The 14,661-nt window shown below is 42.2% G+C and overlaps 1 protein-coding gene across 3 annotated transcripts; it reads right to left on the reverse strand.

Moving 5' to 3' along the window:
- Nucleotides 1–267: 267 nt before the first annotated feature.
- Nucleotides 268–12,779, reverse strand: LOC102151931. 3 transcript variants are annotated; one of them, XR_005375345.1, is made up of 7 exons: nucleotides 12,406–12,779; nucleotides 10,347–10,378; nucleotides 5,863–5,951; nucleotides 4,921–4,976; nucleotides 2,977–3,180; nucleotides 1,960–2,087; nucleotides 268–542 (listed from the first exon to the last, which is right to left on the reverse strand). XR_005375345.1 is itself a non-coding variant. In XM_038568137.1 (6 exons), exons 1-6 carry the CDS (start codon nucleotides 12,675–12,677, stop codon nucleotides 506–508), a joined length of 690 nt encoding a protein of 229 aa, XP_038424065.1. In that variant the 5' UTR covers nucleotides 12,678–12,779; the 3' UTR covers nucleotides 268–505. The 3 variants fall into 3 exon arrangements, 2 of the variants coding, with proteins under 2 accessions (XP_038424065.1, XP_038424064.1); XM_038568137.1 differs by lacking the exon at nucleotides 1,960–2,087; XM_038568136.1 differs by lacking the exon at nucleotides 268–542 and having other exon boundaries at nucleotides 1,878–2,087.
- Nucleotides 12,780–14,661: the final 1,882 nt, after the last annotated feature.

A 14,661-nucleotide genomic window follows, 5' to 3' on the forward strand; every position in this document is an offset into this window, starting at 1 on the left:
CTCTGGGAAACGAACTAGGGGTGGTGGAAGGTGGAAGGGGAGGAGGGCGGGGGGTGGGGGTAACTGGGTGGCGGGCACTGAGGGGGGCACTTGACCGGATGAGCACTGGGTGTTATTCTGTATGTTGGCAAATTGAACACCAATAAAAAATAAGTTTATTATTAAAACAAAACAAAACAAAACAAAAAACAAAGGCAGCCTCTGAGCCAATCACTTAGGGAACCACCAGACAGTTCTTTGATAACAAAGTTTTAATTTCCCCTCTGGCATTAGCAAGCTGTCCCACCAGGGATATGAGTCCATCGCCATGGCTGCTGGCCAAGTTAGGGTTTGGGGGATGGTGGGTGGATAAGAAAAATGCCACATGCTCTTACTAAAATTTAGCAGCTGCTGCTTCATTCATTCCCCTGGTTGTTGCGAGTCTTCTTTTTATTACATTCCTGATTCTGAATGTTTTTGCCAGCTTAACGTTTTCTTCAGTGGAGGGATAGATACTTGGAGCTCCCTATGCCGCTATTTTTGTGACACCTGTCTTCCAATACCTAAAACATATAGAAGCAGAGATGCTCTGCTAGAAGCAGGAATAGGAGGCCTGGGTTCCACACTTGCAGGTAGCTACTCCACATTATCCTTTGTGGCACACAATTTAAAACCACCAGTACATAGGATACAGCATGAACTTTTGGGCTATGCAGCTCTGCCTACCTGTTGGCTTACTTGCTTTTTCATTTTATTTATGCATTTATTTATTCATTGCTCAATAAGTATTTATTGAAGACCATGTACTAGGCACAGGTTTGAACCTTGGCCCCATGGTTAATGAGCTGTGAGACTTTGACATATTCTTAGGAAAATCTGTTTCTTCCCTGCCGGTGGAAAACTAAACACAGCCTGGCTTCAAGAGTGGCTGTTAATGACTGGGCTTAGCACAGGTTTCCAATAGTTTCCACTAGCACCACTATAACATGTTTAAAATCTTATCATTCAAGTTAGCAAAGGAAACTGTATACATTTTAAGTTTTCTCTAAAATCAAACACTTCATCTCTTGTATGGATAGTGTAATGGCTAAGACTAGAGCCTTTGCAGCAAGACTGCTTACATCCAAATCCCAGTTCTCCCTCATATCTGTAGTGTGACATTGCATAAGTTGCTTAATTTCATAATGCCTTGACTATCTTTTCTGAAAATAAGCATATTAATAGTACCTAGCTCGTCATACTCTTATGATGTATAAATAAGTTATTAAAATGCTTAGAACATTGCTGGACATACAAAAAGCAGTAAGTGTTGCCTGTTATTATCATTTTCATCATCATTGTTTAAGCAGTGCTCTAGATAGTGTTTCCAGAGCTCTGGAGAGTGGATGAGTAAAGCTCAGGCAAATTATAAGAAATCAAACCTTTGCAGGATGCGGGTAGGAGAGAGAAAAAGAGGAAAGAGCATCTATAAGGTGAATTCTTTGTGGATACATTTAGCTCTTACCATAGAGCAGAGGGATTGTATTCATATCCTAGGGTCTTTCTCTGCCTTTTAAAAAAATATTTTATTTATTCATTCATGAGGGACCACAGAGAGAGAGGCAGAGACGTAGGCAGAGGGAGAAGCAGGCTCCCCGGAGGGAGCCTGATGTGGGACTCGATCCCAGGACCCCAGGATCACGACCTGAGACAAAGGAAGACACTCAATCACTGAGCCACCCAGGTATCCTCCTTGCCTTCTTTCTAGGGTTGTAGCAGGTACACAATCACAATTGTGGAATGAATGAATAAATGAATGGATGAGAGGTGAATGACTGTATAAGTGAATTATTGATAATGAAATGAACCAAGTCATGTTCCTTTTCACAGTCTTTGACACTCAGTTTATCATACTTCACCCAGACACATAGGTCTGCTTATTTTAGTCTTTTTCAAATTAGGAATATGGGTATTTCTGCATCTCCTTCCTCCCATACCCACCAAAGAGAGGATTCTCAGCTTGTGGCTGTGCTTTCTGGGCTCTGTGATTCTGTCCCAAATCTTCTGTGCTTCATAGATCTGCCCCTTTGCTTCCCTTCTCCAGGAAGGAACAGCAGGAACCCACCTGGCTGGCACAGAGAAAGCTGATGTTATCAGCAAGTCCTGACATAGTCCTGACAAGAAACAAATATGGTGTCATGTGACCCTGCTTTCCAGAAAGACTAGAGGACAATCACAGGACACTGGGACATTCAGGAGTAGCAGGACTGAATTTTCTTGCAAGAACTCTTGTATTAAAATTTCATGATAGAGAGAATGACCCTATGAGGTTATAGAGTGTTAGCATATCCGCTGGGTATTTCTGTTCTACGTTGATCCTGAGGTAGGCACTTGTTTTCTGACATGGCATTGACATATAGAATGGGTGGGGGGGAATCCCTGGATGGCTCAGCGGCTTAGCGCCTGCCTTGGGCTCAGGGCATGATCCTGGAGTCCTGGGATCGAGTCCTGCATCGGGCTCCCTGCATGGAGCCTGCTTCTCCCTCTGCCTGTGTCTCTGCCTCTCTCTCTGTGTCACTCATGAATAAATAAATAAAATCTTTTAAAAAAATGAAGTAGAATGGGATAAGACAGTGCAGGGTATAATTTCAGAAATCTTTCAGTTCCTGGTATAGGAGCTCCCTTCAGTTTCCTAATGCACTGGAAGGGGAAGGAGGCTGTACTCACAACTTGGTCAGACCAAGTAGGTAGCAACAGTTCAGTTGAGCACGAGACACAGTGAATTGGTTCCCCTCTCTCTCCATATGGCACAGGCCCCTCTAACCCTCCCAGGATCCAAGGGAGGTCACACTCCTGTTCTATAATCTCTGCATCAGGAACAAGGTAAGGGGACACCGGTCTGTCCCACCTGCATTTCAGGATGTGTTTTGTTTCATTTCCTCTTAATATTTACCAGATTTAGGGTTCTGACTCTCAGCCATTTTTCAGGCTTTTGGTAATTTGCATCCTTATTCTTACCTCACTCTCCACAATACTCTTCCGGATGTGTCCTTGGGACTTACAGGGTCTCTTCCTCTAGGGAGAGTTGAGATGAGGTGGCCAGCACTTGGGACTAATGCAAACACCACTTCAGTGATTCTTTGCAATCCTGTGGTCAAGCTTGTTCTAACCCTGCTTCCAGTAGCTGCTTCTCCAGTGCAGAAAAAAGGAGTACAAAATGGGCTGATGGTGGTGAGGTACAGGAAGGGAAAGAAAAATATAATTGTAGCACAAGTAAGGCACTTAATGCAATTTTGTAATTTCTATACATGCAATTATAGAAAATATAGGCCATTGAAATCTACATTCATAGCTTCAGTAATACTATCTTTCTGTAGAAAACTTTTACTCAGACTGCATAAAAAGGTTCATAGCAGGACCCTTATCCCAGAGAACGCATGTAGTGAGGGACCCCATGGCCCAGGAGGCAGTACTTGTGATATCTGGGGTTGGAAATTGGAGGCTAGGTTTCAGCTGTGGCTTTGCCGTCAACTCGGTGTGACCTTCGGTAAATTACTCTTTCTGGGCCTCAGAGTGCTCATATGTAAACTAGAGATAATAGTACCTATCTGGCAGTGCATGCAGATTAAATGAGAGAATGTGTATAAAGTGCCTAGCACAGGGCCTGACACTGGGAACTTTATGGCACTTCATGGGTCCTAACACCTGTATTAATTGAAGATAACGAGGTTTGCCTTGAGGACTTTGTTGCTAATGCGAGTGAGGATGTGGTTTGGAATGAGCCCTGGAAAGTGTTGTAGGGGTCCAGCACAGATCTGTTTACGAATAGCCCATTCTTGGTATTCAAGAATATACATTTGAATTCAGTAATGAAGCGTTGACAGACTCTGGGGAAGCTCTTGTTTGGTACCCCAGAGAAGCATGAGCTTTGTCTAGATTCCCCATTAGCTCTTTGGATGTCTGCTTCATTCACATTTATGTTCAGAGGGTTTCAAAATCCAAAACAGAAGTTGTAGATTTGGCACAATTTACTGTGCTTCGCTTAACCAAGTTAAAACCATTCTCATGGTTTCTGACTTTGTCGGGGAAGAAGGGGCAGATCCATGGGTCTATAGGAGCTTGGGCTTGGGGCTCCAGCAGGTGGAACATGGGCACAAAAGGCATGGAAACTAAATTTCTGAGACCTGGGAACCCCTTGGAGTCTGGGAGAAGGATTATTGCTGATACTTGGCCTCGAACCTCATGCAAAGTTGGTACCTGGTTTTTATACCTTAAAGAATGAAAGAAAACAAGTGCTAAGCTGGTGGGGCTGGGGGACATTCAGAAATCAGTACAGCTGAGTTCTGCTATCAATTTTATCATTTTCTAAGTACTGTACTTAATTACATATAGGATATGACCAACTAACTTTGGCAATTTATATTTTATTGATAATAATAGCTGTAATTCATTAAACACTACTTAAAAGTCTAGCACTGTGCTAAGTACTTTACAAATATTATTAAATTGATTACTATAGCCCTGTGTCAAATCAAACTTCTCTGGTTCCCTACCATTTAGCCGTACTTCCCTCTTACTTGGTAAAATGGTTCTCAGACTTAGTTCTAATGATCACCACCAGTTCTCTGGGGATACTAACTGGGTTTCCAGCAATTCAATTCAATTCTATCACTATCTACCTGGAGATAGTATTGGATCTCACAGGTTAAGGGTTCAGTCCCATAAGACTGCCCCTCTCCATCCTCCCACCCCCACTTCAGATGTCAGTCACACGCCCAAATGATCTGTGCTTCTGATCAACTCCTTGTGCTTGCTCTCTCTCTGTCAAATAAATAAATAATCTTAAAGAAAAAAAGAGTTGCCATATGTCCCAGTTCTGGCTAGTAGGACCTAAAGAAAAGTCCAGCACAAGGCCTATTGGGAGGACTTCTATTTTCATGTTAAAAGGAAAGATATAGGTACCTTTTATATAAATATGGTATCTGGATCCACAGCAGCCTTTTTGCAAGCATGAGGCACTAAGGATGACATAAAGACCAAAAGAATCAGGGAAATATTGAAGTACTGAAACAATATAATTAGTCACCACTTTCAGAGCTCTTGTTAAGTGAAAGAAACTATTCCTTTTTGTTTAAGCCAGAGTCTGATTTCTTTACTTGCAACCAAATTTTGAAAAAAAAAAATGTGTCCTATAAATACTACCATATTCATTTTTGGATGAGAAGATAAAGTAACTAGTCAAGGTCACACAGCTGGTAAATTGTGGTATGAAATTCAAATCTAGTTCTATTCAAATTTAAAGCCTGTCTTCTCAACCACTAGGTTATGTTGAAATTGTCAGTGTCATTGATAAAAAGTATGTATCTCAGTGTCTGGGAACTCTAAAAAATAGAATAAGATAAGAGGAGAGAAAAAAAGGGGAAGAAGTAGGCTTCTCAGAGCCTTTGCTATATCTGGGGCCCAAGTCTTTCTGAATCTGGGATGCTGATCTCCAGTTAGAGGCCAGAATGGTCCTGCACACTTATTTGCTCTCACATCTGGGGTTCTTCCAGCTGCTGAAGGAGATAAGTGCCTACATGGGGTGAGGCCAGAGAGGGAAAAGCTGGCATTGAGGTTTTGGTGTACTAGTTCCACTGGATTGGTGAGGGAGCTGGGAGCAACCCTGGGAAGCTAGTCCAGGGACTGGATTGAGACCCAGCCTTAATAATGAGTTAGCAGGAACTGGACATCCAGCTACATCCCCTGCACAAAGTCAAGGAACATGGCAACTCAAGGCAGATGTGACAAGAGCCAAAGACTGCCACTTGCTTGCAGCATGCTTATTATGTAAACAGAAAGAAGGGAGAATCTTCCTGAAAATCACTCCCTAGAACGTGCAGTAGTGACAAGGGGGTGTGGGCCTACCTGTGGGGCATGGAAGTCAGCTGGCTCCTGTAGTCCCAGAGTTTTCTTCCAGGAAGTAAGGGCAAGGATACTTTCGACACTAGCTATATCTAGGCAAGGGAGAACAAAGATGTATACATTTTTGTACAATGTGTTAGACTCTGAATTAAGTACTTTATGCATAATATTTCATTTAATTCTCACTATAACACAATGAGGTAATATTGAGTAGTTAATTTTTAAAAATTAAATCTCAAATGACTTAAGAAAATTTTCAGGCTGTACAGCTAGAAAATGGTGAAATTGGAACTCAAGCCTAGGTCAATCTGTTTCCCAAGCCCATGGCGTGTTACATCGACTCTCAGGAAGCTCAGGGTGGAAGGAAACAGATATATTTCTTCCTACAGCAGAGAGAAGGCAATAACAGTTCATGGTTCTTTGTGTGTGAGCTCTGCAGAGGAGAAGATTGATGACAGGTCTTGAATTAACAGTGCTTGGCAGTTGCCACCACCCTAGATGGCAGGGTTAAGAAGGGGAGTTCTGAAAATGTGGGCCAGCGGAGGCAGCTCCTTTTCCTGAAATCACTATGGTTCTGATTCATATGGTCAGGCACAGACACATTTTCCCTCTGTTTCTTCAGTGTCCAGGAGCTGTGACCCAGCCCAGTGTCTTGGGACAGACTGGAGGTGGAGGCAGAAATGATTGCTTGAGTACATTCACTCTAAGGACGGGAACAGAGGTTGCCAGGAAGTAGGCCACAGAACAGACACTCAACTGAGCACAGCCTAGATCAGGGGTTGTCCTTCAGTGGTTTTCATGCTTCATTGATCAGATTCTTTATGGCTATGAGTTCATTCTATGTCACAGAATCCCTGGGGCGAGCTTGGCTCCTGGACCATGCAGCCAAAGCCCCTCAAGATAGACCACATGTCCTCCTATGCAGGCCTATAATGCCCACTCTTTCCTGAGCAATGACTGCTAAAATCACCACAGTGCATCTCTCTCACCACAGGGCTTTGGCTGTGTTGCTCACACCCCTGCCTTGCTGTCCTTCTGGCCATTCCCTTTGGAGCCACTCTGTTCACTTCTCTAAACTCCATGCCATCTCTCTCATTGACCCCATGCCCTCTCCCTGCCTTTGGAGCAGAACCATTCTTCCCTGCCCTTACTGCTCATCTCAAATCTGATGCCCCCAGAATCTCTCCCAGACCAGAGCCAGCCTGTCTCAGTGCCCTTCATTCTCTCTCACATCACTCCATCCTGAAATGGACCCCCTTCCTACCACTATCCTTCCCCATGACCTCTCCTGCTCCCTGAGTCCTAGAGCTATGGAGGACCCGGCTGTAGGTAGTGTGGGGGAGAATGACAAGAGGGTTTAGAAGGGGTCAGACAAAATAGACCTCTGGACACCCTTCTTCAGGGGTCATTGTTGCCCAAGATGGTTAGATTCTAACATACTATTAGATACGTGCTGTAAGAGGGGTTGAACTACTCAAACACGTGTTTTTGTATATAGACAAGTAGGTACTTTCTTAAACAGTTTTTCACAGTGCTTTTATATATATATATAATATATATATATTATATATATATATATTGCTTTAAAAATTGTCAACTTAAAAAAAAGATTTTATTTATTTATTCATGAGAAACACTGAGAGAGAGAGAGAGAGAGAGGCAGAGACATAGGCAAAGAGAGAATCAGGCTCCCTGAGGGGAGCTCAATGTGGGACTCGATCCCAGGACCCTAAGATCACACCCTGAGCCACCCAGGCATCCCTAATAGTCAACTTATAGCAATAAATAAAGCAGAAGGGGCAACACAGTATATTTCTAGAGGCTTATTTTATATCATACCACTATTAAAATATCCAGATGTACAATTATAGGACCAAAATCTTCTCAATGTGTATTGAGTCAAATGGCTCCCAGCTGCACCATTTCAAATTCTTTGCACAAAATTTGGGATCATAAAGCCCTGACATCAGGTCTTTTATGAAGCATTTAGGCTTAATGTAAGCCACCCTGATTGTGCTGGTTAGAAATAGCATTATTATAGTTTTTTAAAAGTGTAATTATTAAAATAACTTCTACTTAGAAGAGTTCAAAGTAGTGCAAAATGAGTCAAGTGAAAAACTAGTTTCTTAAATTCTGCTACCTCACCGATCAGTCTTCTTAGAGGCAAGCACTTTTAACCATTTCTTTTTAAAAAAAAAAAAAAAAGATTTTATTTGAGAGAGAGATAGAAATAGCAGGAGCAAGGAGGAGAGGGAGAAACAGGCTGTCCACTGAGCAGGGAGCCTGATGCAGAACTCCATCCCAGGACCCTGGGATCATAACCTGAGCTGAAGGAAGATGCAACTGAGCCACCCAGGTGCCCCATTTTTAACCATTTCTAAGTCTATTTTTTGTTTTGGTTTTAACGTAATTGTAGACGAGCCTTCTGCCATTTCTCTGCTGTCAAAGAGGATGAATTTTGCTCACTTGCACTTTCCTCCACATTAGCCTATGAGCCCCACGAGGGCTACCTGTCAGCATTGTAGACATGTTCAACATTGTCTCTTAAGACCTAGAGCTTCATTCTTCTGCATGTGGATGTCCAATTTTCCCAGCACCATTAATTGAAGAGACTGTCCTTTTACCAGTGGATAGTCTTTCCTCCTTTGTCAAATATTAGTTGACCACAGAGTTGAGGGCCCATTTCTGGGTTCTCTATTCTGTTCCATTGATCTAAGTGTCTGTTTTTGTGCCAGTACCACACTGCCTTGATGACCACAGCTTTGTAGTACAACCTGAAATCTGGCATAGTGATGCCCCCAGATATGGTTTTCTTTCTCAATATTCCCCTGGCTTTTCGGGGTCTTTTCTTATTCCACACAAATCTTAAGATTATTTGTTCCAACTCTGTGAAGAAAGTCCATGATATTTTGATAGGGATTGCATTGACCTAGAGCAATGAGTGGCATGTGCAGGGCATGTAATAAGGTATTGTAGGGCAGCCCAGGTGGCTCAGCAGTTTAGTGCTGCCTTCAGCCCAGGGCCTGATCCTGGAGACCTGGGATTGAGTCCCACGTTGGGCTCCCTGTGTGGAGCCTGCTTCTCCCTCTGCCTGTGTCTCTGCCTCTCTCTGTGTGTCTCTCATGAATAAATGAATCTTAAAAAAAAAAAAAAAAAGGAACTGAACTAAATGATATAATACTCAAGTATGTACTTCTGGTTCGATAAACCTGGGATGATCATTGCAGGGGTAATGGGCACATCAGAGCCAATGCAACATCTACTTTTCCTTTTGTCAATTACAGAATATCATTTGTACAAGTACCACTTGAGTTCTTTTCTGTACCTATAATTATGTCTCATGTTCTGTCTACAGACTGACTAAAAAATAATCACTACCAATATTATATTTTTCACTTATTGCAGAACCAAATATTAATTAAATCATATGTCACCAATCCCATGCAGTTCAAAGAATATTCAAGCCTATGGAGCAAATGAATTCTCTTATGTTCCATCATTGCTCAAAAACATGTCATTTTAGTTTGCTTCATCTTTGTTTTTCCACTGGGATTTTTTCTCACACTTTGTTTGTTTCTCCTGGAGTCTCTAATTTTTTCCTTTTTTCTTGTTGAGAGAAATAAGTGCTTTTTTATTTTTTTGTTTTTTTATTTATTTATTTATGATAGTCACAGAGAGAGAGAGAGAGAGAGAGGCAGAGACACAGGCAGAGAGAGAAGCAGAAGCAGGCTCCATGCACCAGGAGCCCAACGTGGGAGTCGATCCCGGGTCTCCAGGATCGCGCCCTGGGTCAAAGGCAGGCGCTAAACCGCTGCGCCACCCAGGGATCCCAAATAAGTGCTTTTTTAAAAGCAAATTACAAGTTATTTCAGGTTTTAATGCTATCTGTTAAGCAAAATCCATTTTTTTTTCTTGGAAATAGTCATCTTGGAGTCCTTTGACTTCAAATTCTAGTTTGGGCCAATTATTTTATAAACTCCCTGTATAGTTGTCATCTAACACACCTTTTCATTGCATCCATGGAATAATTCTTTCTGTTGCTATTGTTGTAGACATGCCTCCAATCCACATTGTTCTTAAATGAAGCTAAAAAAAACTTCTTTCCTCGATTTCCAAATAAATTGGAAGTCCTCATATTTTCAGAAAGACTATGGGAAAGAAACTCTTTGACCCGTTGTGATTCTGAAATGAATTTAGTTCCCATGGTGAATGACTACAGCAGGAAGTGGGTTCAAGGGGCCTCACGTGTGGATTCTATGATATCCCAGAGAGGAATGCCTGGGAGATTCACCAGAAGACTAAGAGAAGGTTAATCTCTTCTAACTAAGAAGTTAGAAGAGACTAACCTTGGATTCACCCTGTCTCATCGTAAACGCTCTGGAACATGCTGAAGTTGGAATGGGTTACGTGTTCCTGGTGCTGGCAGAAAGAGGAAGAGGGTTCAATACAAAAATACACCAAGAGAGCTTCTTGACTGGGATGCTTACCTGAGGCAGATGGTGCAACAGCAGCTGTGTACCTGCAGGGAGATGTGAAAACCGAAGTTTTCGCTGAGTGTGCTGTTGCCCTATGCTCCGTATGGCTCTGCGTATACCTTCCCTCTGCATGGAGGGCCCCAGATGCTCTGCTTGTATCTGTTGCTTCTCTCCAGCCCTCCCTTGGACAGCCATGCCAATGGGCATACTGTCATTGGCTCCATTTTCTCAGTACTTTCTGGGTAGTGCTGGATTATACTCTAGCTTCCAATACTGGTGGTACAATGTCTGCAGTCCCTCTAATATTTGTCCCTTTGTAGTTGACCTACTTTATGTGTGCTTAATTTTTCTTTAATGGCAGCTTTTAAGAGTATCTATTCTTAGTAAAATTTTATACAGACAAACTTGTATATGTATCTTTTTTCATTCTTCTCAGCTTTTAAGGTCACATTTCATTTGGAAGATGTGAATCTGGAGGGACCCTGGGAAATTTATATATTTTTAATTCCTCAATTATGTCCTCTTTCATGTACTAGATTCAGTTTTTCTGGGATGCATGTTGGATGCTTGGTTTGGTGCTTCGTGTCTTTTCTCTTGTGTTTTATATCCTTTTTCTTTTGTTCCATGTCCTCAACAATTTCCTTAATTTTATCATCCAGCCCTACTATTAAATTTTTGTTGCAGAAATCACATTTTAAATTTCCAATCAATTATTTTCTCAATGTCCTATATACTAGCAGCTGATTCATGTTCCATTGATGTAATAGCTTCTCAAATATCTGAGCATTTTAATAAAAATTGTTTTATATTTTCCTTTTTCTGAATATTGTTTCCTCTAAGGTCGGATTTTCTTTTATTTTTTGGAATTAGTTTTGAATGTGTTTCTTGTTTCGTTTTTTCACCTTGGTCTTTCACTTTTAACCTATTGATTTTCCTCAAAAAAAAAAAAAAAAGCTTGTCATCCTGGGTTTCCTTTTGTATTTATGAAAGAGTAGGTCAGTTAATAGAGATGCTGGCAGAGGTTTTGCCATTTTTCCACCATATATGTTCCCAAGTGAAAAGGGCTGTCTGTGACCTCTATATACTTGTACAGAGTATGTTAAGTGAATGACTATGTTTGGGGGAAGCAGACAACCCTCACCCACATCTCCATCCTTACAGATAAATAGAAAGATTTACTCTGAGGTGAACAGCAAATTCCTGCACTGAAAGCCCTGGCCTCTCTACATAGTTTCTTCCTTATAGAACGGGTCTCAGGTTTTTCTTAGGGGTAAATACTTGTACCTATCAATTGTTCCGTGTGCTGAGGGGTTGCTGGTAGAAACAGAGAAAGGCACTTGAGTAACTTACTCAGCTATTCAGTAGGTTAATTGTATGACACATGCCTCTGGTTAGCTATACACTACTAAGGAGAAGGCGGTATGGACTTTGAGGATTCATGTATGTGCACGCACATGAAGAGGGGAAGTAGAGAGGTAGGATGGGACTGAGAGAATGAATGATTTATTAGTATTTGATTAGGTATCTGCCACTTGACTAAACTATTGGAAAGGCAGAGATGTCTTTAGTGATTGGAAGTACACTGAAGAGAGAGGTTGGGCTACAGACACAGATCTGGGAATCACCTGCAGAGATGTAATAGCTGGGACTGAAGAGACAGATGAGGCCCTGGAGAGAGTGAGTCCCAGGGAAGAGGACAAGCACAGGGCCATGGCCTGTTGAGGCAAAAGATCTTCACAGAGTACATTATTACAGGGCCAAAAATAGAGTCTGGAGCAGACAGCACAGCTCTGCCTTTTACCAGCAGGGTGGCCTAGGACAGGTAGGTGTCTTGAACTCTCTGTGCCTCAGTTTCCTTGTCTATAAAATGAATATAATGCAAACACTAAGAATTTTAAAAGTTAGTAGATGTAATGAATTTATAGCGCACCTGACACACTCCAAATGCAATGTATGTTAGTTGCTGTTATTATATAAGGGTTAGCTGTTCCTGTGGTAGTAGTTGTTGTTATAAGGGCTGGGCACTGTGCTAGAAGCTGTTCATACAATAGTGAGTTGAATACACCCTTACCCTTGATGAGGAATATAGTGGTAAAGAAAGTAAGTAAGCAGCCTATTACAATAGCCCGATCCTGGTGCAGTGGAGACAAGTGCAGGACACCTCTGGGCCTGCAGAGGAGAGGTGCCATCCCACTTATGGGGTGTCAGGAACTTCTTCCTGGTGGGCATATTCTTCCCCTCCCTATTTTCTTCTACCTGTGTTTTTGCCTTTTGCCACCTGCACAAGCCTTGCTGGATTTCTTTGGAATCCCTGTGGCCTAAACAGGTGGGACATCCAGGCATCCTCCCAGCCCCCTAGGCTGCAAGATACTTTTGCCAGGGCTGGGTAACCCAAGACTTCATCTCCTGAGCTCTAAACGTGCCTTTCAACTGACCAGCTTTGGAACTCAGTCTTCTCAGAATGTAGCCAGTCTTTGTCCAAACTGCCTTTCATAGTTTCCATAGAAATGAAGGCTTCTGGCTGTGCCTATCCCTGTGGAAACTTCAAGGAGATTAATAGGCACCATTGCCATATTTTATTTATTTCCCACTTTCTGATTCAATTAAAACCTCATATCCCAGCTCTTTATCTTACTGGTGTAAAGGAGGACGAAGTCAGCAGTTCATAAGCAGCTTACATATAACATATATGTTTGATTTGTAAGCACTGCTTCATGGTTGTGTCAACATCCTACTTGCTGGCTTGGAGTAAGAAAACATACATGAATTTGTATAGATGCTAATGTAGAGATGAAAATGACTGACTCTTAATGTTCCTCTGTTAATGGATAGGAACCTGAGGAACAGGACAGTGTTCTTTCTTTCTTTCTATTTATTTATTAGACAGAAAGTCAGAGACAGAGCACTAGTAGAGGGGGTGGGAGGCAGAAGGAGAGGGAGAAGCAGATTCCCTGCTGAGCAAGGAGTCTGATGTGGGGCTCTATCCCAGAAACCCAGGATCATGACCTGAGCTGAAGGCAGATGTTTAACCAACTGAGCTCCCCAGGCGCCCCACAATTGTTGTTTCAGCAGGAGTAGAAGGTCATACTGATTCTGAGTGGCCCTGATCTTACTCTTCCCAGGGCTGAGTCTGTATGCCCCCAAATGCCAAATTCTCCAAGAGGTCGTGACCCCAATCTGGGCAGCTGTCCCAGTGGGCTAGAACAAGAAAATGATTGTGTCTGTGCCTTTTTCTTCCCCCTATTTTTCAAAGCAGGTGTATTGAGATATAATTTATATATAGCAAAGTTCATCATGTTTATGTACCAATCTGTGAATTTTGACACATAGTCATACAGTAGTCACTGTATAAACAAGATATAGAACAGTTCTATCACCACCACCCCTAAAATTCTTTTGTAGTGCTTCATGGTTTGCCTTTCCTCCTACTCCTTGCCTCTGATCGGTTTCCTGCCCTCTGGTTTTGCCCTTTCCAGAGAAAAGGTATACACAATTATTCATTTTTAATATTAAATGCACAAGAGTGTCACACCTACAAAAAGTGAACATCCCCAGATGTGGTGAGATTTCAGAACTTACATGCTATCTTAATTGTGGAGGGTGTAGCAACTTAGGGGAGAGTAAACAATTTTTAGGGAAGATGAATAGGCCCTTAGGAAAATATATGAGAGATAGTATAGCTTGTAACAAAGTTTGCCTGGGTGTGGTGTCTGCTTCTAGTCTCCTTTCCTCTGATAGGAGTCAATCTTCTGGTTGATGGAACCTCAGCGAAGGGGATTTATGACAATTGAGTTCCTTTTGGAGGCTCTGTCTTTAAGCAGAGAAAATTTCTCCTCTGCATTTGCTGTATTTGCTCAAAATAATTTGCTCAAAATACATTTTGCTGTATTTGCTCAAAATAATCTCTATACCAAGTGGCATATCTTGGGGTGGCCCATCCTGGGCTTCTCCAGTGCACTAAAGCTCACCTGGCTCATGAAGGTAGGTCCAAGTCCAGGTCCTGAGCTTCCAGAGTCCACACTCCCTCCACTATTTCCCCACAAAGGAGATCCTGGCTGAGGAGGAACTCTCTCTCCTTACCAGCTAAGAGAGGGGAAGATGTGAGGAGGATGTGTGTGGTAAAGACCATCTGTCCGAGGGAAGAGATTGCCCCTCCCTCCATGAACCTTTCTGGATATCAGCATGTTTGAATTCCTTGTATACCTCAGAGTGAGGAATGTTCCACAGAATGTGGAGAATCTCTCTCCCTGTGCTTCAAAGTCTTCCAAGAATATGTCTGCACGTCCTACTTATTTTTACATTGTGAAACTGCTATTCTGGAAGAAGG

Source organism: Canis lupus, chromosome 21 (assembly GCF_011100685.1).
Source record: "Canis lupus familiaris isolate Mischka breed German Shepherd chromosome 21, alternate assembly UU_Cfam_GSD_1.0, whole genome shotgun sequence".
NCBI lineage: Eukaryota > Metazoa > Chordata > Mammalia > Carnivora > Canidae > Canis > Canis lupus.